This window comes from Python bivittatus, unplaced genomic scaffold (genome assembly GCF_059951505.1).
Source record: "Python bivittatus isolate LINGU-HERP-01145 unplaced genomic scaffold, Pbiv_v1 ctg000080_np1212, whole genome shotgun sequence".
NCBI lineage: Eukaryota > Metazoa > Chordata > Lepidosauria > Squamata > Pythonidae > Python > Python bivittatus.
This window is the reverse complement of record NW_028277035.1, coordinates 4,088,134-4,111,683: the sequence shown is the minus strand read 5'-3', so window position 1 is coordinate 4,111,683 and position 23,550 is coordinate 4,088,134. Positions and strand designations below refer to the sequence as shown.

At 40.5% G+C, this 23,550-nt stretch overlaps 1 protein-coding gene across 5 annotated transcripts in view; it reads left to right on the top strand.

Moving 5' to 3' along the window:
* MXRA7 (matrix remodeling associated 7) overlaps nucleotides 1–23,550 on the top strand; it is a 65,877-nt gene that overhangs the window by 23,256 nt on the left and 19,071 nt on the right. For 3 of the 5 annotated variants that reach the window (XM_088133410.1, XM_088133409.1, XM_007436773.4), the window contains exons 2-3: nucleotides 3,762–3,822; nucleotides 17,408–17,504. In XM_088133410.1, the coding sequence (XP_087989536.1) occupies nucleotides 3,762–3,822; nucleotides 17,408–17,504 (158 nt within the window). Of the gene's footprint in view, nucleotides 1–3,761; nucleotides 3,823–17,407; nucleotides 17,505–21,644; nucleotides 21,726–23,550 lie in introns of all 5 variants that reach the window. The other 2 variants (XM_007436774.4, XM_088133411.1) reach the window with 1 other exon arrangement.

The following is a 23,550-nucleotide window of genomic DNA, read 5'->3' as shown; positions in this document are numbered from 1 at the left end:
TTTCTCCCTTTCATGGGAATTTCTTACAGAAGAGTCAACGCATGATAACAATAAGGAAGCCTCTGTGTGCTGTGAGGTTTTATTATGAAATACCATGACGGCCCCCAGCACCACTTGAGTCTGTACAGAGCTGTACAGTGAGAACAAAATCTCACAACTGCACTCTTTTTTCCCTGTGCTCTCTTTCCGTGCGTATAGTTGTGCATTAACACGTGAAACCAAAGAAAAGGAGATCAGAATATTGAGATGTGCCTGTTGTAGTTCATCCTCGGCCAGTAGGATCTTTCCAGCAAGCTGTGAAGCAGAGAAGAGCATTATGGGTTTTCCATTGCCTCCGCTGAGAAATGGCAGCTTTTGGGCCTCCCTCAGCTATGGGCTAGTGACAGAACTGCTTCTCCTAGATTTAAGAGTATAACTTTAAGAGCTTGAGCTTGATTTTTTCTTGCCCTTCCCTTTTTGCTTGTATAACGTCGCTTATGCTGGAAGTCTGCAGCAGGAAGTTTGCACTACTGATATCTGAAGGCATTCTAGGTGGTTTTCTGATGAAGATAAAGAATGTTTTAAATAAACACATGTATCCGGGAGGCACAAATTAAGGAAAGCTGCTAGGTTGATCTGCAGTTACAGATTTTGCTTCTGAATAAACATGAATCAGATGTTAGAGTGTCAGCTTAAAACCCGTTAGTAAGAAGATAGCACTGCTCTGGGCAGGTGTGCACCCCTAACCATGCACAGGAACCAAGCCAAACCACTTTGCCTCTGTCATTCTTTCTCCAGCTACAGTACATCTAAGCAAATCTGTTTGCTGAGTCACACTTCCTTCCCCCCAAATATGGGCTTGGAAAGAAGTGAATGAAGAGGCAAAAGGAGCTTCCATTTTTGGAAATGTGTACTAAAATAGATATGTGTGTATAGGGAGTAGTGATGCTGGGGTTGGTGAGTGAATGTAAAAGGCAACTGGGAAGGCTAGTGAATAGTATACATTCCTCCCTGGTGACGCCCTTCAGCTGTATCAGGTCTGGAGATAACAGGAGCGATTCCTGGGTTTTATAAAACTACTTTCTGAATTCCAAAGACCTTTGGGGCAAGGAGAATGTATCTGTTTTATCTCATCTTGATAACAGCAGGGCCCTTGGGGGTTTGTTCCCTTCTGCTCTTTGGCTCTTCTCCATCTTGATTTTGTCCTCTTAACTGAGAGTGACAGTCTCCTCTGGTGGCCCTCTGGGTGCACACCATCCTGTACAAACCTAGCAAATGGTAGCAGCTGTCAACCCCTGTCCCACTGAGGCCAACCAGGGAAATTTGAGGAGCCCAGAAAGAAGCAGGCCCACCCACTATCTGGAATCTGATTGACTATTCCATTCCCCTCCAGGCCCAGGGGAACATGAGTACTGCTCACTGCATTGTTATTTTGCATTCCAGCAACTAAGTACCAATGAAAAAGTGCATATCTCTGCATGAATGCCCCTGTAAACTTGGAGCCAGACTGTATGCAATTATTTGTTGTTGTTCAGTCGTCAAGTTGTGTCCGACTCTTCATGACCCCATGAACCATATTGCGCCAGGCCTTCCTGTCCTTCACTGCCTCCCTGAGTTTGCTCAGTTTCATGCTCATTGCTTCAGTGATGCTATCTAACCATCTCATCTTCTGCCGTCCTCTTCTCCTTTTGCCTTCAATCTTTCCCAGCATCAGGGTCTTTTCCAAAGAGTCCTCTCTTCACATTAGGTGACCAAAGTATCTGAGCTTGAGCTTCCTTATCAATCCTTCCAATGAGCATATGCAATTATACCTTGACTTAAAATGGTTGAAGCATTTCCTAAGGATTCCCAAAGAATCCTGGGATCTCTAAGTCACCCTCTCATGGAACTACATTTTCTAGGATTCACTATGGATAGAGAGAGGGTCTCTTCAGCTTAAGATGGATATGAAGCTCTACCAGACAAAAATGTGCTTCTTATCCCAAGAGTTAATGTTGCATCAGGGTCCCATCCCCCTACAGTTCTGGGTCATGTCTAGAATAATCTATCAAATAAGGGAAAGGAAGCGGATAATTCCTTATTTTTGTTTCTCAGCTTAGGATCAGATTGGAGGGATCAGATGTTTTTCCTTCCTTTTCATTTTTTTCATTAAATTACCCAATCACTGAGGGGCCTTTGTGCATTTTTTTGCTCGCTCTAATAGCCATAGAAATAGATTTCAAACTGGGAGAGAAGAAACACCTTCAGGCTTGGAAATATCTAGGGGATGGAAGAGATGCTTCATAACAGAGTCCCAGCTGCTCACAGGAGGATGGAAGATGATTTATACCATGAGGGAAACCACTAGTCCATTTCAGAATGCCAGAGAAGGGTCTCCCTGCCAGGTGTGGATTAAACATGAAACCTTCTCCATCTTCAGCATGTGCTCTTCATTTGACCCAACCCTAATTATGGCCCTTTCCTTCATAACTACCCTGCCCCTATGTAATGTGAAAAAACCAGAATAACCAAAAACAAGAAAGGGAGTAAAAAAAAATCAGCGTGAATTGCAGCCTAAGTACAAAATTGCAGAATGCCTAGGTTTCCAGGCTGGTCAGGAGCTGACTTTTTTTTTTCCTGCTTTCATTCTCTTTGGAGTTATGAATCATGCCCATGGAACTGTAAAGTATATTTTTTCAGGTTGTATAAACAAGCAGTTAGTGATGACAGTTGCTTTAGAGCCAAATTCAACCAATGGAATAGTTTTAGGGGGCATTAAATGTTGATTGCATAAAGCCATTCCGTTGCCTCTACACAACTTGCTGGATGGGAAATACAGGAGGGTCGAACCCCAAACAGCTGGAGGGGGGCAGGTTGGAGAAGGCTTAGTCAAATTACTGATCACCTGCTTACCATTCTTCCATGGCATTCCAAAACAACACAGGGGTTGCCTAGGCTCTTTTCTTGCCAGAACCGACCAGAGGGTGACCAGCTTTCTTCAACAAAGTGTCCATGTCCTGAGTTTTGGACCCAGCCTCACTCTAATGCACTGCCTTTCCCACTAGTAGTATGTGAATGCTTTGCTCAGACAGACAGACAGACAGAGAAGTGCTTCTTGAGTTTATGCTCACAAGCACCTAAGTGTTCACAATGCTACCTTGATCTCAAAAAATTATTTTTTGTTTCTGGAGGAAAAAAAATGGAAGTAACCCTAAGTTCCTGAAGCATATGAGTATAGTATATGTACATGTGTGTGGGAGTATATGCATTTAGGTGGGAAGGGCAGGTAGAATGCCAGTGTTTGCACCAGGGTAGAAAAGGTGGGACTAGGAATCTGAGAGCAAAGGTGGATATATGTATTATATAATGACATCAGGTGGGAAGCAGATAGAACAGCTTGAGAAAAAAATAAACGTACATGTCAGCCAATGGAGGTGTAAAAATATGTGCGTGCAGATAAAGAACTAAACATGCTTTCCTTTGCTTTTTAAAACCAGATGTTTCTGTTGGTAAAATCCTTGGCTTGCCCTTAGAGTCATCCTGTTTTGAAAAAATGATGATACATTCAAAAGAGACATTGCAGCTGCCCATTCCTCTTGCCCACAAGGACAGCTGGGGGGAAATGCAGGCAAATGCATGATTTCTTTAAACAAGACTTGTTTATTGTGGGATCCTTTCCTGAGTTCCAACTAAAATTCTGTCCATAATTTCAGAGGATGTTCCACATGGATTGGATTGGTTTCCAGGGAGGTTTGATTGTCAATAGTTTGGCAATTGTTTTATGTTTAATGTTTCTGTTTCAGGAGGAAGACCAAGAATCAGAAAATGAGAAACTAGTGGTGAAGGAACCTGAGACTGAAGATGGTAAGTTTTGGTTTTAGCAATATCTGAAAGGAATGTTGTCAGATGTGGGAAATCACAATTAATACAGACAAGGTCACTTAAAGCCCTAATATCTAATATTATTGTTAATGACACACTGGAAGAGGAAAAGAGCCATTTTTGTTTGTATTTCATTAATCCATCTATTCATTCAGAGGATGTGTGACAGAAAAAGAGAACTAGAAAACAGCCTTGACACTTAGACCTGAAGTATGTAACATGAATTTAAGAACAGATACATTCTCAGTCTCAAGAATACAACACTATGGGCTTTTTCTCCAAGGAAGTGTTAAAGTGCTTCCTCCAGGCCTTGATTTGAAAGAAGAGTGTGCTGGCATAAACTGCATAGCCCGTGATGCTGACTCCTACCCTGCCTCAGTGACGAGGCCAGGTTTGAAACTGATTTATGTGCTGAACTGGAATTACTGTAATTGGTTTTCAGAAAAGGGAAGAAATCGTTGTTGTTGTTAACATAGAACTGATCACTTTGCCCCCATCTCACATCAGCTCCACAAGTGGGCTTTCAGTCCCTCTGGATGAATGTGGGGTATGTGTGTAAGGAGAGAGATAACTCTTGAGATTTGTAGTAGCCATTCAAATAAATATGATCTGCAGCCCTCCCCAGGCAGCCTATAGATGGAAAGGGAGAAAGGGTCAATAATACCCACATATGTTCACATGCAAGCCTCACATCCAAGAATTAGTGTTCTTTTCTTTTTTAAATACAGATCTGCCTTTCTTTCAAAAGAGTGGCAGAGCTGTGTTTATAAACAGCCCATGTAATACCCAGCCACTCCTCAAAAGCACCAGTCAGGCATTACACAGCCTGAGGCTTCCATAGAAGGTGGCCCAGAATCCAGTCTTTCCTGCTTCCCAACCCAAAATGGTCATGGGGACCATGCTCAGCAACTGGTGGGGTTGGGGGCATGTCTGCAGCAGCCTAAAATAGCCAATGAGAACTAGGCAGATCCCAGGCCCTGACAACATCATCAGCTACATCATCAATGAAGCACCATCAATTGTTCATATGGCAATACTTGCACTGGAGAAGAAAAACACTACATTAACACTGGAACAGCTAAGAAGGAATATAGGTAGCTTCTGGAGTGGACTGGGGATGAGAATGAAGACATTTAAAACAGTTTGTCAGGTATCATTTATGCTGTGGTTATCCAGATATAAGCATAAGCCCTAAGATGGACTGTCAGGGGAGAGGTGATAATTTTAGTTCCATATCATTTCTTAATTTAGAAATTACAGGTTGATGTTCTTTTATCTGTAGTATATCTGAACAAGGTCCTCATGAACTTTTTCTCAGGAGTTTTTTCAAGGTCTCCTTAATTTTGATTCTTCAAAAGAACCTGTACAAGTTAACTGATTTCTGAAAATGCAGAGCTCCCACCATCTTTTCCTTTGGTTGTACGAGGAGATCATGCAGCACGTGGGGAAAATCATTCCAAAATATTTAAATGGGACTGAATGTTTCTGAAGTTCTAATGTTGCCCCAGTTGTCAAGAAATTAATGAAGATTGGCACTAGACTGAGAAGGATTTATTGGTTCATTGGCTGTGAAATCACCACTTCTGTTGCAATGGAAGGTAGTATCCATCAGAATCAGAACCTGACAAATTGTACATTGCCACGTTTCTTCTCAGGATTCTCCCTTGCTATAGTAATTGTGAATCATTATTGTTTAAGTGTTCAGTTCTGGCCTATTCACACCCAGAGAAGAGAGAAAGAGAGGAAGAAATGCTGCCAGCTAAGAGGCTCTCACTGAGCTTAATTCACAAAATTCAACAGAACATCTTGATGATGTTGTCTTGTCCAACCCTAGTAAGCTTCATAGGTTTTCCTAAGCCTTTTCCAATCTTTTTCATATACTGCAGAAGATCCAGTAAGGGGTGGAAAAAGATAGAATAGCATCCTTTTGACTTCACATTGGTGGGAGACATTCGTGTGAAAGCACCCTGATTGCGGCTATTGTTTTTCTTCCTGTGACCAAATGTAGGACAGTCCTGGACAAAGGCAGGGCTATCACTTGCTCTAAATATGGCTTCCTGAAGTAGGCCTGGCACTGGGTTGCCCTGTTTCCCCACATGTAAATACAAATATAAATGCTCTCCAGAGGCCAATATCCATGAGAGATTTCCAAGAAAGGGGAGCTGAAAGCTAGTGTGATCATCACAAGCTTTATTAAAGGCAAATACTTACAGGAGTAAACACACAACGCTCCCTGGGATGGACACCAAGTATCTATGCAATGTTCCACCATGGCATGTCAGTGCCAGGGGGCAAGTTTGTAAAGCTTTTATACCCAACACACTGAGAATTCATTAATCATGGGTGCAAAACACTGTCAATTAAAAATGTGTGAGAAACTGACTTACCAGTCTGTGAAATGCCTTCCCTGGGAACTCCTCAGTATCTCTACACCTGGCATTACCCCCACGTATATTCCCAGGTCGTGTGATGCACCCACTATTTTTTATACTAAAAGTTCAACCAGTGGTTAAATACGGTGTTCAGTTGGTTCAGGGTATACGCCCCCTCCTTCCTGGGGGAAGGCTGAAGATTACCTGGGTTCCCCAGCAGGTGAGACTCAAGGCCAGATGTTTCCTCCTCCCAATTATTGAGCCAGTAGCAGGGATGCAAAGTGAGAGAAGAGAAAAGGGGAGGATGGTTGCAGGGCTTTTGTTAATGGAGACTTGCAGTTCTCCCCAAGCCTTTCTAGGGGAGGATAATGGGAGGGGGAATGGCAGAGAGGCTGCTGACATCCTAAACTGTACAAGGTGCAAACACTGGCATTTACTAAATCTGAATCCTAAATAGGGTGGTGACATATTAATATTTCAGCCAGCAGTTCTATTAGATGGTGTGCAATCCCAGTGTCTGGGTCTTATTGTTTAGAGCAAGATGGTAGCAATAATTCTCTCTATGATCCTAAAATAGACTTTTAAAGAGTTCCAAGAAAAAAAGTCATAGGGCCAGTGTAGTAATTTTTCTGCTGAAGTAAGGTTAACAGATCTGTAGTGTTTTATGGCTTTAAATAAGAACTGGACTATTGCACACCACTTTTTAAATCTCTGCACCAGGTTTAATAATGCAATTATTACATCAACCCAGCCATCAGCAACCTGATGCCGATGGGCATTCTAGCTAGGAAGTGTAGGATTTGTCATCCCACACACATGAAGGAAGGCTACACTAGCCAGACACACTTTCTCTGCAGAGTTTTGAAGGCTACATCTGGAGGCTGCTCCATTTTATCATAATCCTCGGCCTTGGAGATAAATTAGGCTGAGAGATAGTGTTCAAGGCTATCTCTAGGGCTTGCTCAAGATATTTTGCCAACTGAAGTAAATTAATTAATTTAAGTTGTGTTTGCTACAAAGAGCAAAATAGTTGTGGTTTGGGCCAGGAAACCCAGCTTAGGAAATTGTACGAGGGCTTTCTGGCCCAAACTATATGTTTGCTGACTATTAATGCACCCAACAGGGCACATCAAAACACAAATAAACAATCCTGGTCACTTCATTAAGATTATACTGCTTAACAGTACAGTATAGCTAAACTTACACTAAGGATTCAAGCTCTATGCAGAATGATACATTCTGTTAAAAATGGTCATAGACAAAAGATGCACAGACCACATATGCAGAGGCAACTCCTCTAGTCAGATGCCCCATACCAGGGGAGAGGAACCCTGACTGAAGTTCAAATGGATGCTTCTGTATATAGAAACAAGCTTTCATCCCTGAATCCCCCCAGCAGGGACACATCCTTAGAACAAGAAGAATACTGTATATCTGAGTTGCAGTCCCTTCCCCTCTGCAAGACAAGATTGTGCTATGACAATGTTTGTGATCAATTAAAAAGTAGAACGGTTATGATTAGTGCTGAACGTGTCCCATTGAACATATTCAGGTCCTCTTTCTGATCTACACAACCTGTTGACCAAAAAAGATATGAGAAGGTCCTGCTTTCTACTTAGGCAACTACTGCTGTTTTATAAGAAAGAGGAAACAAATGCAGTTACGGTTCTAAAATTATAGTAGAAATTAATAGAAAGAATTAATGAAGAATGATGAGATATCAGGCACAGTATAAAAATCGCATTTAGCTGGTGAAGAGTCGAGTGAAATCTCCATTTGTTGGAGCAGATGTCTCAGCCTCACCCCAGGCACGTGAGAGCGATTGGGGGATGTTCTCCCACCAGCTATGAAGGTAAAAGTCTCAGCTTAAGAGCCAGTTGGAGATGGGAAGAAATGTTGTGTTCAAGATAGTCCCCAAACACAAGGATATGTTTAGGATAGGAGCCTTCACGTTGAGAGCATGTGGACATTGACCATGAAGCCTGTGTACCTTAACCGTTAGGCCTCTGGGTTGCCAACTATAAGGAGCAAAGGAAAGCAAAATGTTCACAGATCCCTAAATCTGAATTCCCTCCAAAAGAAAGAGGAAAGGATACGTAAGTAAACCCACAGAGTACCAAAGATCACAACTTTTTAAGAAGACAGCACAGGACAGAGAGTAAGGAACCAATTACCACAAAGGAAAAGAGCAGTGTTGTCCAAACTCGGCCACTTTAAGTTGAGTGGACTTCAACTCCCAGAATTCCAGGGAGTTGAAGTCCACTCATCTTAAAGTGGCCAAGTTTGGACAACACTGGAAAAGAGGAATAGAGGCATTGATGCACATAACAAAAATGGCAGGGCACTCTCCTGGAAACGGGACCCAATTTATAAAGCACAGTCATAGAGCTGCACCAGTTTGACCTAGAACCTGTTAATTAGGAGACCAGGCAGATACAGTTTCACAAGGAGAACCAGAGTTGATATACACAGCATGTTTATCAGTAAGGGAATCATACGTCAAGCCTCTGTGGCCAGGGATGTTTAACAAAAGGGTGAGAGAATTCCTCATCAATATGTTGCACCCAGAAGCCTGTTGGATGGGTAGTCAAACCCACTTGCTATTTATAGGATAGCTGCTCCGCCACATTTGAAGCAATAACCTAATTTAAGGATCCAGGACCATTGTGGGTGATACCCAATGCTGTACATTCTTCGATGAGTGAGGCAATTCTCTTATTCTGCCGAGTAGTTGGACCCGTCCTGGCTAGCCTGTAAGCTTTACGCTATGGACCAACATTCCTCAGTTCAAGCCAACACTCTAGTCAAGTCAATCTTTTGAAACAGATTTCTGGTCCTAGCTGGAAAGATTGATAAGTTGTTATACTGTAAATGTCTTTTTTCCAGAAGGGGTGGGAGGATACAGATAGGAACTCTGCTTCATTGTCCCACTTTCCTGCTGTATTTTGAGGCTGTAAACCTATTGGCTCAGAAGGATTACGCTTCTAATACTTCTAAACAGTTCTTAATCCATATCACATCATGTTTATTCTCTGTTTTTTAGAGGAGGAGGAACATATACACAATCTGTCCTGTAGTTCACATAGCAAGACCATCTTGTGGGGAAGAAAGACTTGCCATATTGCTCATTGGCTCATTCATATGTCTTAATTCTCATTCTGATAGACGGGAGCAAAGTAATATGTTTCATTTCCAAGCCAGGAAGTTTTTCACAAGTAGCAGGATAAAAAGAAAGAGCACAAGATTATTTTGTTTTGATTTTTTTATCCCGCCTTTATTATTTTTATAAATAACTCAAGGTGACGAACATACCTAATACTCCTTTCCTCCTCCTATTTTCCCCACAACAGCAACCCTGTGAGGTGGGCTGGGCTGAGAGAGAGAGTGACCGGCCCAAAGTCACCCAGCCGGCTTTCATGCCTAAGGGGGCTTTCATGCCCCTTAAGGCGGGACTAGAACTCACTGTCTCCCAGTTTCTAGCCTGGTGCCTTCACTGCTGGACCAAACAAAATTTCCAAATAAGATATAAGAAGCTACATGGCATTTGGGTGAAATTAGTTGCTTGTCATGTAGCTCAGCACTGTTTCTTTTGGCTGACTCCAGGATTTTCAGCAAAGGCCTTTCTATCACCCACTATGAGATCCAGCCTTTTTAACAAGCTGGCAAATACAACAGGATATCTTCTGCATGCAGAATACTTGCTCTACTATCGAGCCAAATCTGTTTTCCGAGGAAAACCATGCTTACGGAATTGTGCCTTCTCAACTTTTAATTCAGAAGAAAAAAGGAGTCAGAATTCTTAGCTCAGCAGATCCCTAGTAGATACCAGAAATGGGGAGGCTGATTGGTCTAGAGCGGTGTTGTCCAAACTTGGCCACTTTAAGATGAGTGGACTTCAACTCCCAGAATTCCCCAGCCAGCCATGCTGGCTGGGGAATTCTGGGAGTTGAAGTCCACTCATCTTAAAGTGGCCAAGTTTGGACAACACTGCTCTAGAGATACCTGGCCTGTAAATGTGAGTACCACAACTTCCCAAAATTTCCACTTCTGCACAATGTTGAGCAAGATGGGATTCCAAAGACTGCACTGAATTGCTGAATGAAAAGGAAAGAAAAAAATCTAGCTCTGCACCTAAGTTTTGATTATCAGAGCTTGGCATTGGATAACCTTTACACACCAATCCAAGGGATAAACGAAGTGGCCCTGATGGTGTGAAGTAGTGGAAGGAGCAGGTGTTCAGAGGCTTTGATCTCTGGACATCCTATCAAATCTTTGGACCCTGCCATTACAGCTGTATCAGTGAGAAGTTAGATAATTCAGATGCATTCATAGGACTGGTAAGGTGAGGAAAGTGAGACTTTTAGCTGTCACATGGAATTTAAAAGGTGAGGTAGTAAATGTTATGCTTCCTTAATCTATTTTCTGTCCATTTCTGTAGGAGCCACAACTGTAAGCATCTCTTTTAAATGAATCTGTCTCTGTGTATTTCTACCTCTAAAGTATGTAGTTTGATTCCTTTGGGGGTTTGTTTTGATTTTTTAAATAAGATTCTTTTTACCTTTGTTGATTCTGAACATGAGCTAGCGTCCAGCTTCAACAGAAGGAATCTATGGGAGATTGTGTAGAAAATGGCAGCAATAGTTACGGGCCTAAGCATATTTAGGCTATGGAGCAATCTGTATCAGTGCTGCTGATTTACCTGGGCTTATGTCTGAGTAAATAGGCCTAGTAGCATAAGGTACAATGAGTGAGAAGTGTTTCAGTTGAAGCTCTCTGTTGAAAAAATGGATGCAAGTAGTGACCTTTGGAAGAAGTGACGTGTCTTCTTGCAGGGTTTTAATGGATGGAGAGTAGGTTTAGGTATGCCTTTAAAAATGTTTCTTTCCAGATGCTTTGTGTAAAGTAGGTCATTCCACTCCTGTTACACATCCAGCTAGTCCAGAATTTGAAAAGGTTTTCTGGGACTTAGATGGAAACAAGGAAAACCTGTATGTGTGAAAATATTTCCCTTCCCTTTTTTTTCCTTCACCAGCTCTGAAGAGTACATCAACCAAAGTTAGGAAACTTTATGCCACTGAAGGATAATTTCAGCTATGCACTAGGGTAGTGATAAATTGTAGAAGTGGGATTGTGGTGTTAAAAGAGGGGAGCTTTCATATTGGATTAAAAGAGAAAGAGAATCATGGAGATAAATTAGAAATAGGCAGTGCAAGAGGTCTATAATATATTCAATACATTTAAAAGCAGTTTAAACTGTTTCCATATTGATTGATTGCTCTGCAAGTGAACTGCTTTTTAATTTTGTGTTAAAATTGGGTGCTGGGGCAGTAGATGGAAAACTATTAGCACTTTGATACAGCTGTTATCCTCATTCATCTGAGTACTAGGGTCAGGATTCTTCCCCAGCTGAAATCAGTTAGATACAGTTGGATTCTATCTGAAATTTTAGTATCCTCTCCCCATCATTGCATCAGCCTTCCTCAACCTGGTGCCCTCAAGATGTATTAGGCCTCAGCTCCTAGAATTCAGGGTCAGAATGCCTCCATTCCTAGTACTTGTTTGCTTCACACTAGACATACTATGGTCTGCAAAAGTTCAGATAACCATACAGTGGCACCGAAGAGATAGAGAAGATTATCTGCAGCCAACTAGTTGTTATCTACATTTTTGCAACCTAGTTATGATATGCCTACTTTGCAACTCACACCAAACCATAATCTGCTTTGTTCTGTTTTTCCTTACCAGGAATAACAGTAAATCATATAAATCCAGCCATTGTACTTTGTAAACTACTGTATAGTCTATGGCTTAACACATTGTAAGAACTCTTTCAGTCACCCTTGGGGGAGATGGGCGGCATATAAATTTAATAAATAAATTAATAAATTTAATAAATTAATAAATAGACTTGCTTAATTGTGGCTTATTCAGTTAATGGTTAAGTATGCTATATTCAGAATTCATCCTGCTAGAGATACAGTTTAGATCTCACAGTATAATTTCCATTTCTAGGGCTTATAGAAGTCTGGAACTACAAAATCATGTGTGGTTAACGGGACTCCAAGGCTGCTGCTTTTTCTTTTTGAAAATCTAATTAATTCCATCCAAACATGATTTTCTCAGTATTCCATTTCCCCTCAATCCTTTCAGTATTTTTTTCAAATATTTGTTTTGCAATTCAGTCCTTGTTCATTCTCTCTCTGTGAACAAATCACTTCTACCATCTTCTTCCACAGTGGTCCAACAGTTCAAAAGGCCACAAAAAAAGTAGACTAGGAAATTGCTGGTTGTCCTGTGCTATATCTTAAATTCAAATTAACAACACAGTTGCTTTGTTCACATAATAGGATGTTCCCAAACCTATCTTAATGTAATAACCTCCTGTATACAGCATGCTAAGACAGTGGCTGGGTACCCACCATATACTGAGCCAAAAGCTACCCAATCCATATTAGCTTATTCTAGAATGTTATGAGACCGACAGGTGTTACAGGGACACTATGTTGGATGCTTGCGCATTTGGGAATTATTATGAAGTAGAGCATTTGGAGGCTTCTGATCATATTTAAGCAAAGTTCCTCCCTTAGTGTACAGAGTTCATAGATTGAGAAGGGGGGAAGAGAAGCATGTGGGAGTTTAGCAATGTCCTGCCCCTGTCATTCCCAGGCAATACTATCCTGCCTGTTCAAGAACAATGTCTGATTACACCCTGGAGTTATGCTTATGACTTGAAATATTCTGATGTTCATTGCCTAATTATCTTTTAAAGTATGTTATAAATAAAGAATAATTGTAAAATATAGTAACTTTAAATTCACTTAATACATCATTTTTTAAGGAGTACCCTTACAATAAAAGCACCCAGAGATCATTTAGTTTAACTTCCTGCAAATCAGATTGTCACTATGGAATATACAACAGATGACAATCCAGTCTCTATTTGAGTACCTCAAGTAATAGTAAGATTGTCAGATTGTCACTATGGAATATACAACAGATGACAATCCAGTCTCTACTTGAGTACCTCAAGTAATAGTAAGACTGAACTTCTCAGGAGGGGGTGACCTCTCCTCTACTTGAGTACCTCAAGTAGAGGAGAGGTCACCCCCTCCTGAGAAGTTCAGTCTTACTATTGAACAACTCCCACTATTAGGAATTGCAATACAAGTCAGCACACATTGGCTTCTCCCCAAATTCTACCTATTTATCATAGTCCCATGATAAAGTATAACTCTGTTCCATATTCTACCTGACAGCTTTTCAGATATTGAGAATAGTTGTATCTCTTCTTAATCACTTCTCCTCCAGGGCCATGCAAAATTCTCTCTACAGCTAAAAGGATTTCTTTTACATTTCCTTCACTGTCCTGGTCTCTCTTCCCTGGAAGTGCTTAGAGAAGCTGTGTTACCTTATTAGTGCAAGGATACCTGTGTTTGTAATCCAGTAATCATTATGGGAACAGTCATCATTAGTACTTACTACAATTTATTTCCTTCTGACTTCCCTCAATTCCTCCCTTTCTCAAATCATATACATGTATACATGTTTATGCATGTGTGTGCAAATGCATTTGTATACACTCACCCATTTGTATGGGCTATAATACTATTAAAAAATCTGCAATAAAGGTTGCTTTTAAGGACAGGTGTGCCCAGTGCTTCAACTCTGAACTGTTTCAGGCTCAAAACACCCTATTCTAAGCTTGAAACAAGTTGTTCCTGCCTCACTAGAAGTCTTCTGACTAATCATTATTTTAAAAGTTATTTTGAGGTTGGAGCTCTTCCAGTGAGGTTGGAACAGCCTGTTTTAAGAATGAAATAGCTCAAACTCAAAATGTTTTACACACCTCTATTTTTAAGATACCACAAAACTCTTATTGTTGCTATTTCTGCAACATTCTTAAACAAAGTTACCTATTTAGAAATTAAAACATTCTAGAGCAGAGATATTAAAATAACAGTTGTGGAAGCCATTTACAGAAGATAAAAATCCAAGTCAACTCAGTACTGAGTCCTATGTAATTCGATGGAACTAATAGAACTGCTTATGTTACCTAGTTGGGTAATGAAACGACTGCAAGTAAACAACCAAGCTCAGCACCAAGGACTCCACAATTCACTGGGAGTTACTCACATTGTATTATTCACAGCCTAAAACTATACTATAAATAGGCAAATTAAAAGGCCTTCACTTGATGCCTAAAATGAATCAAACTGTACAAAGTCTTGCTAGGAGAATCAGAAGCTTTGTGAATAGACAGTAATGAAGAGTAAGCCACTGAACCTATTCTGAGAATTGGGTTGAAATGATACAGGGTTGCAGTTGACTGGACCTGTTGATTAATTAAGTGCCATCAAATTGCTGTCGACTCTTAGCTACCACATAGACAGGTCTTCTCCAGAATGATGTCAATCCCCAACCTGGTCATTTAGGTTTTCCAATGATATACCCATCACTGCTATAATTGAATCCATCCACCTTTGCTGCTAGTCATCCTTTTCTTCTCTTTCCTTCTACCTTTCCCAGCATTATAGACTTCTCCAGAGATTATAATCTTCTCAAGAGATTAGGCCTACTAGAACAACCATAATGCCCACTCTGTTTGTACATTTTGTAAATAATCATATGGACCTATAGCAAAACATAGTAGTGGAGTGTGTTCCCATTCACACTTGATCAGCCATGCCCCTCTTCCATGTCTTCTCACCCATTTCCCTCCCAACAATTAGTTAATTTTTCATGGCACCTGAACATGCTAAATTTTCATTGTTTTAATATATTTTTTTAAATGTATCTTTCATTGGGCTTACCCTCAAGTCTGCTGATGTTGCCATCTTATGTGTAGAAAATGCCATTTTGGCTGTGTAAACCTTGACGTGTATACTGTAACAGAAAGAAAAGAAAAGAAAATTTGGATGGTCAAAATGGGCTGCCAGGTTCCCTACAATTTCAAGATGTTGTGGCAAGACAACCTTGCTAACTGCTAAGCAAGTACAAAGTGCTTCCTTCCCATCTGCTTCCTAGCCGTCCTAAAGGCAAACAGTGCTTGGACCTTTAATGAAAATGACATGTCATTTCTGGCTAAAGCTTATTATGGATTAGGAGCAAAATCCTATTTGATGGCTCTGCATTGTTCCAAATGAGTTGCAAATTGCTGACAGTTATGTCATTATGTTACTAATGTTATGACATATTAGTGTACCCAGATTAACTGCATTCTCCAGATTCTGTAATGGGTGGTGGTTCACAATGGGGAAAACATCACTGAACCTCCTTGTCAACCATACTATCAACACTAGCTGCAAATAAAAGTTTATTTTAAGAATGACATTCTCCACCACCCTCTTTCCACTAAGAATTTTATGTTCTCTGAAGTTTCCAATGATGCAGCAGCATTGCTTCATGGTTTATCTAGTGCAGAGTTTATTTTAAACACACCCTTTATGTATGTACTAAGAAAAGAAAAGAAAAACACAGCTACATCTCCTTGGTTTGGAGCTTTTAACTGACCTCCAATCTTACTATTTAGGAGTGATTTAGAATATAAAAAAAGAGGTCTAATAAAATCTCTGGGTATTTGCTCATTTTGGCATTTAAATTAGGGCAGATACTGTATGTGGTTTCTGGGGATCAAAAAAAATAATAATTTGTTGTTATAACTTAAAGAAAAGGGCCAAGCCCCAACTTACAGCATAAAAATTTTGTTCTTACAAGGTGATGGAAAAGAAGATTTTGTGTGGCTGATTTCCATCAATTTGTAGCCAGCTAGTAGCCTTCAGTGGCCCTTATTAACACAGAAATTGAGTTCATATGTGGTACTATGCTGTGGTTTATGTAACCATGATTTATTATTCTACACAATGATTCAGGACATTATATTTTAATGCAAATAATTTTCATCATTGGAATCCTTTCTACAACTCCAGATATTTCTCTTGTTCAATTAGCTAGATACTGGATCCCCAAATTCTGTTCAGTGCTGCACCCTCGTATTAGATGCAGGTGGGAAACAGAAAGAAAGCAACCTTTATCTAACTTTGTTCTAAAATTATTTCACTGATATCCAATTGATTCTTATAACACTTTCCATTGACAGGGGCATTTTTATTTAATCTTATTACAGAAACTTTGTATACAGCTTAGAGATAATGCTTATTAGGAATGGCACTCTGACTGTATACAGTATTTGATATTTTCATGATAAATGGGACTCTGCCATGAAAAAGTCCTGACAGATTATCATATCTGTCATAGTTGTGGAATATAACCTCATAAAAGGTAGCAGGAGGTAGCACCTCCCAGCTATTGGAAAAACAATGAATTTAGAGAGCCTGTTGTGGAGAAATGGCCTCTGATTCAGCTTGAAGTTTTTGACATGATAAAGTTGTAGTTCTTGATTACACTCCAATTCCCATTAACCCCAGTAACATAAGCAGTGATCAGACTTGATAGGAACTCTAGTCCAATAACATAGGTTTCCCACCCTTGGAAACTAAAGGGCTAAAGAAAATGCTTTCTACCAGTTTTGGGGGGAATGTAATGTATCCATTACATTCATAGTCATTCATCTCCAAAATCTTTTCCATCATTAGCAACCTAATTCTTTTAATTGGATATACTAGGGATTGAAAAGGAGTGGTGTTGGTCTTCAAACTGAGGCTAGAGGATTCTCTGAGAATATGATTAACATTTTGAGAATTTGCTGTTTATCACAGAAGATGGGACATACATGGATGAAAATCATGAGAATCAGTTTGGTCTAGGGATTAAGGCTCCAGGCTAGAAAGCAAGAGTCTGTGAGTTCTAGTCCTGCCTTAGGCATGAAAGCCAGCTGGGTGACTTTGGGCTGGTCACTCTCTCTCAGCCCAGCCCACCTCATGGGAAAATAGGAGGAGGAAGGAGTATTAGTTATATTCACCACCTTGAGTTACTTATAAAAATAATAAAGATGAGATTTAAAAAATCTAACACCCCCCCCCCCGTCCACACTATGAAACACAATCACATAAATAACAAGGTAAGATGGCAGGACCCAGCAATTCTTTTCAGACACTGGACTCTACCACATACATGAACATATCTGGGAAGGAGGGACGAGAACAAGCAGATTGACTAGAATGTGATTTTTAAAATGACATGTTTTAATCTGTTAGTGTAACTTCATCATAGCTCTTTTCTCTCCCTTTCTCTTGTAGCAGATGAAAAGTTCTCCTTTAAATATAGTCCTGGAAAACTGAGAGGAAACCAGTATAAAACAATGATGACCAAAGAAGAACTTGAAGAGGAGCAAAGGTAAGTTGGGTTTTCTTTCAATTCAACAGGATAACTAGAGATTCTGATCACACTCCTTTCCTCTAAGATGCAGTGTCCCATCAGGAATAACTAGGCTTGTGCATATTTAGCTTTCCCAGTTAGGAGTTATTTGAACCAGTATGTTGTCCTTAGGACCAAAGACTAATTATTAGGTGGTGTCTCAGTCGTGAAGAACCTTGGAAATGGATCTGTTGGCTGCTTCCCATATCACAGAGCATTTCTCAAAGTAGCAAGACTTACAGCGGATGTTCCAGTGCCAAAACCACCAAGCAAGTTTGGTTTAAACTTAGGTTCCCCATAAGTTTTGTGGTTCCATGTCTTGGTCCTTATCTTAAGCAGCTGTCATTCATCTGCTTTATTATGATTACCAAGAACATTAAAGTGATGGCAGTATGGTTCTTGTCCCCCATAAAAAAGTGAGAAATTGTTCCAATTCTAACATTTTACAAAAAACCTTTTTGCACACCATAAATGCCAAAAAGTATGTGGGTCAAATACTTCAGTCTAGCATTAAGAAACTGTAACGACTTCCTGGCTCTCAGACACTTGGCTACTCAGAAACAAGCTCAATTAACTACTTGCTATCTCAGAATTTTTTTAGGAATAATGCTGTAGAGGAATTGCATCACACTGCAGCTGGGAATAAGTATATACTGATAGTGTGTGCTTAGGACATTGGTTTTAAAAAAATAGATTAATACTGTGTTCCCCTTTGCTAAAGGCTTTGCAATTCTGGCTTGTATTGTTACTTAGTGATACAGGCAACAAAGTTTGCTCCCTTACGTTTACTGTGAGCTAGGTAAAAATGTGTTTATTAATAGAGATCCAAGGTCTGATCCATTAACGGTCTGACCAGATGAGGGTCATGTGCTTGCAAATTTAATCAACCCCATAAAGCCTGAACCTTGCTTTAAAAATACTTTCTTTATAACAACAATTCCATTGTTGCATTATTAGCCCTTCCTTCAGTAACCGAATTTCTAATTTGTTAGGATATACAATAGCAGAAATGTTGCTCTTTCATCTACTGGAGTTTAGCTGAAAATTTTACTAAATCTACAAAAATTGTACGTATTGGAATAAAATATTCTAATAAGGGGAAAAAGCTGAAATAACTAAAACATATGAAATCATAATAATATTAGGTAATCAAACCTTACGTGACTGCTGCAAACAAAATTCCATAGAACATTTAAGGAGATAATTTTTTATCAGATAGTTCAGTTCAGGCTTAGATGAGCCACTGAATTCAGCATCATTTGGTTGCTTTCAGTATAAATAATTTGGTTGCTTTGTGGCTCCTGAGCTCTTTTGGTCAGAAAGCTGCACATGCTTCGAGTAATGTGGTGTGGGTGGGGTTGCATGCTACCAAAAGGGAGGGGCATGGTAAAAAATTGAGTAAATGAAGGGCAGAACTGAATTTGGTTGAATTGAAGGTTAATTGAAATTAAATACAAGTCATTAAATAAAGCCATAATATGATTATTCCTGTGTATTTAATTGTATACCCTAAATTAAACATTACAGTATTTTGACAACTGGGGAGGAGAGTTTGGAGCCCCACTAGTATTTTGGGGAGGGCTACTTGTGAATCTGGGGCATGAGTCGGCATGCTTGTAATAGGAGGGGCCAGATGCAATGGGCGAGTTTTTCCTTCTGCTGAACAGCTGTGTAGCATTTCAGGCAACGCAGCTTTTGTCAACCCTGGAGTGCTGTGGCATGAGACGCTGCCTATGCCGATGTTTACCCTGTTTAACTAAGAATGTCAAGCTCTGAATGCGTGTGTGCCTCCTATTCCCCAGTTTTTGATTTAAGATGTACACGAACAAGCAAAATTAATTCTTAGCCCCCCCAAAGATATACTGGCTGGTACGGATTTTTTTTTTCTTCTTTTTCTGGCCACGCAATTATGTAACCATGTAGAGAATACAATCAAGGGAATCTGTAAGTGAATTTAGCAGGTTTTAAAGGTGTATATGTTCAGTGTGCATATACAGAGAATCCTTTTATCAGTCCTAATTTGGGGAGGGGGACAAACAATATGCTTACTAGATATATCTGTGGAAGAAGAAAATTTCTTACAGTCTTCCCTAAAGTATGGGTATTAAGTACAGCTATCTACTGAATTGTAGGTCAGGAAGAGACCTGGAGCCACCTTGTCTGCTCCGTTGCCTGTCTTAAAAATGGCCTCTTTGGTCAAAGAGATACTCATTTCCTGTTCTGATGAAATGCCTTCAAATACTGTTAGTAAGATGTTTCTTTAGAATAGAGTTTTACATTAATTTAGTGACAAAACAAAGAAACGAATGCATGAGCTTTGATTATTTGCTGAGATTCATCCCTGAACAATCAAAGCTCATTTTGGTATACGTTTTATATAAGGTTATTGTATATCACCATCAATACTCTGAGCCATCTCAGACCATTATTTATCTCCTTCCGTTGCAATCACAGCATTCATGGTACATTGCATATTTGCATTCATGACATGTATGAATCCCAAAAGTGCAAATGAAGTTGCATTCCTTTAATGCATTTTGTTAAGACTCAAATTGTAGGCTGCACCTCCCAAAGAATCAAGGTTCCTGGAACAGAGATTGCTTCCCATTCCTCCATTATCAGATGCTCAGTACTCCTGAGAGTCTAATACGCTGGACTCCTTCTATCATTTCCACTGTTGCCAATGTCAGCATTTCCAGAATTATTAGCTAGTTTTTAACTGATGCATTGCTGGGAGGCAAAAGAGGCTCTAGATAACTATCCCACTGCTGTATTCATCTTTGCTTTGTGATTGGTGTGACTTATATTTATCTCCTCAGTTTGCCTATTGACAAATCTAGTTTTGCTAGTTGTGACCCCATACTGTCTTCCTGGAAATGAGATTACAGTACTTACTTGATTCTATTGGGCACTTTGAGAAGACTGGCATCAATAGGCCGTTAGAGGCTATAGCTATAAATGTGGGTAATGCTGTGGCTCTGTAGCTTCTAGTCATGCACAGCATGCTGTCACGTGCCAAAACGTGACGTACCAGTTGTGTACAACAGGCAGCTGACCAAATGTTGCTATACCTTGAATTACATAGTTCATCTCATTAGACAACCAGCAGATGCCCCGTGAGCCCTTTGGAACTAAATGCAAAGCTGCAAATGCTGCATCTGTTTTAGATACTATGTGTTGTGCAGGCTTGCTTTGATAATTGTGCAGATCAGCCTTCTCTGACGTGGTGCCCTCCAAACGTATTCCGACTTCCATCTTGGTTGGAAATATTAAGGGTTTGCATCTGACGGAGCTGAAAAAATCCACCCTGGAGAAGTCAGGTTAATTTATCAGGCACATTCTCAGGAATCCTGTGCCACTCAGAATGGGTTGTCCTAGGAGTGGCCTTGTAAAATAAATGAAATGAGCAAATGTAGAGGAGACAAATGCAACAATAACTAGGCAGGGTTCTCTGGTCTCTTTTACACAAGTATTTAAAGATGATCCAGACTGATCTGACCGGACAAAAACCTGAGTAATTCCATAGGACAGCTCTTTCTTAAGGAAAGAAAGGGCTTTGTAGCAACCTTTTCCATTCTGGACCCTGATTGCAGCTACACGATTGACCAATGTTTCCTGCACCCTGTATTCACTTTCCAAATTCACCTGCCCTACTTAATGCTTGCTGCCCTGGTCTGTGCAGAGCTGTTTGCAAACTCCTCCTCCCCTCACCTCTTGCACTAATGGGCATCTGGCAGACTGTTGCATTTCTTCTAACGGTTTCTCGGTTTCTTGTCACTGTGATCTTGTCTGTCTGTCTTGTGTTTGTTTCTCCCAGCTTTTGTTTTGTTCTTTTCCCTCCCTCGGAGAGCTGGTGGTGGCATCAGCAGTTTTCCATTTCAGGCCTTTCCAAACCCTCCTCCTTTCTTGAGGTTTGTTTGGGCAGGGTTGCCCTCAGGTAAGGAGCTACACTGGATCAGCTGAGGAAAGCCATGCCATCCGCCCTTCGAGCCCTTGGTTCTTCATCCCATGCCCCTGCGTGTGTACCCCCCCCCCCGGCTTTCTTTTTCCTGTTGGGCATTGCCTGGCATTGCTGCCATTTTGATGTGACCCAGTTTTGCTGCGTTTATTATATTGCAGGATTGAGCTGACCTCTGACCTCACATCCCTGTAGCAAGTACCTTAGGTCCTCGGCCACAAACATTCTTGCAAATCTTTTTGGTAAGGAGATGATGCTTCTTAGAAGTAGTGGTTCCACCTATAACCTCTGCTAATGTGACTGGAAACTAAAGTTGACCATGTTTCCCCCTCCCCCTCCCCCTGCACCCCTCCCCTTCTCCCCATTCATAACTAATGAATTAGTCTCCCTCTCTTCTGTGCCCCATTTCATTCACCATGAGCACCACAGTTCAGTGGAACAAAAGAGGTGCACTGGCCATTGCCTAGTGGAACATATGCTGCTGGCCTTTCCCATCGATTATCTCACCCACAGTCTTTAGCTAAGAGTAGCAACGTCTCCCTCTAATTTGAAAACCTGAACTTTGGGCAACTTAGCTAAATTATCGAGAGCTGAGTGGCCCTTCTCTACATTTGGGGGCTGGAGGAACTGTCCATCCAAATTAGTCATAAGCAGCCAAAGTACATGCTTCAATCTCTTTTGTTTAAATGAACATCTGCCGAGCACTATAGATGGTCCTACAGATCTTTAATATTTTGCATTACAAGATACAGTGTTTCCCATGTTTGCTCTGGTATTTATAATCTGAAACCTGCACCTTGAGGACTTTGCAGTTACCAGAGAATAATAGTCCTTAGCCTGTTGTACAGGCATCAAAATAAATTCTCTAGCTTTCTCAACATGCTGCCTCTGCCCACTTACAGAGCTCTTCTCTTGGGCCTCCATTGCAGCATCTTCCAGAGAAAGCAAGGATACTGCTCTTCCTCTTTGCTGCTCTCTGTGCTCCTTCGGGAGTCGGGCAGCACGAAGAGGGAGAAAAACAACAGGGAAGAAGAGCAGCCGGTCAAAGAGGCTCCGGGGATTAGTCATAGCTCCCTTCTGAGGCACCAGCTTCAGGCTGGTGATACTGCAGCTATTCAGTCAAGTCTATAAATAGTATTTAGACTGGAGGAAAGAGCTGCAGTTCCCAAGCCTCTTCATTAAATGGCAAACTTGGATTCCAAATGGGTTAAATTCAAGTCAGTTCCAGCGCTAATACGGTGCCTGGTATGTCCAATTGATTTCAAAAGGACCTGTGTTTTGCATTTATTTATAAACCATTTTTAATGCATGCTTTGAAGCTTAAACAATGGTTTCCTGCATACCTCCAGTTCTAATCTTTTAGTTACTGTGTTGTATTTTGCTTTTTTTTTTCCTTGAAAGACAACACTATGAAGGCCTCGTGTTGGGATGCTCTCAGTAGAACTAGCCATGTTTCCTTATTTGAAATTGCCTACAAAATCCCTTTTGCTAGTTTGCATTATCTGGGCCTACATCCTCCAGTTTTTAGCAACTAATCCTTTCCCAAGGAATCCTTGGACATGTAGTTTTGGAGTGGTGTGTTGTATCTTTCATAACATTTCTCAAACCTACATTTCCTAGCATTCTTGGGGAATTCTTGAAGATTAAATTGGTATTAGTACAAGGTGTTTAGTATTGTTGAGCAAGAGGAGAGATAAATCTCCTCAACTGCAGTTCTTACTGAAGTCCAGAATAAAACCTGTACAGATCTGCTATTTTCAGAAGATAATAGCAGATCTTTACAGGTTTATTCTAGAGGGGTGGGGAACCTGTGGCCCTCTAAATGCTTTTTTAATTTAAGACTATTTAAGACTTCCACTAGTCCTACCCAGGGTGAGCAATGGGAGTGGGATGGGTGGCATATTGTGAGTTGTAATTCAGCAATGTCTGCAGAACTGAAGGTTCTCTACCTTTTAAATTGTCTACCCATTGCTAAAACTACAACTCAGCAGGTTTAGGAGGGGAAACCTGTTTTTACAAATTGAATATGTACGTCTTTTAGTCATTTTGCTGTAAAACTTCTCTCAC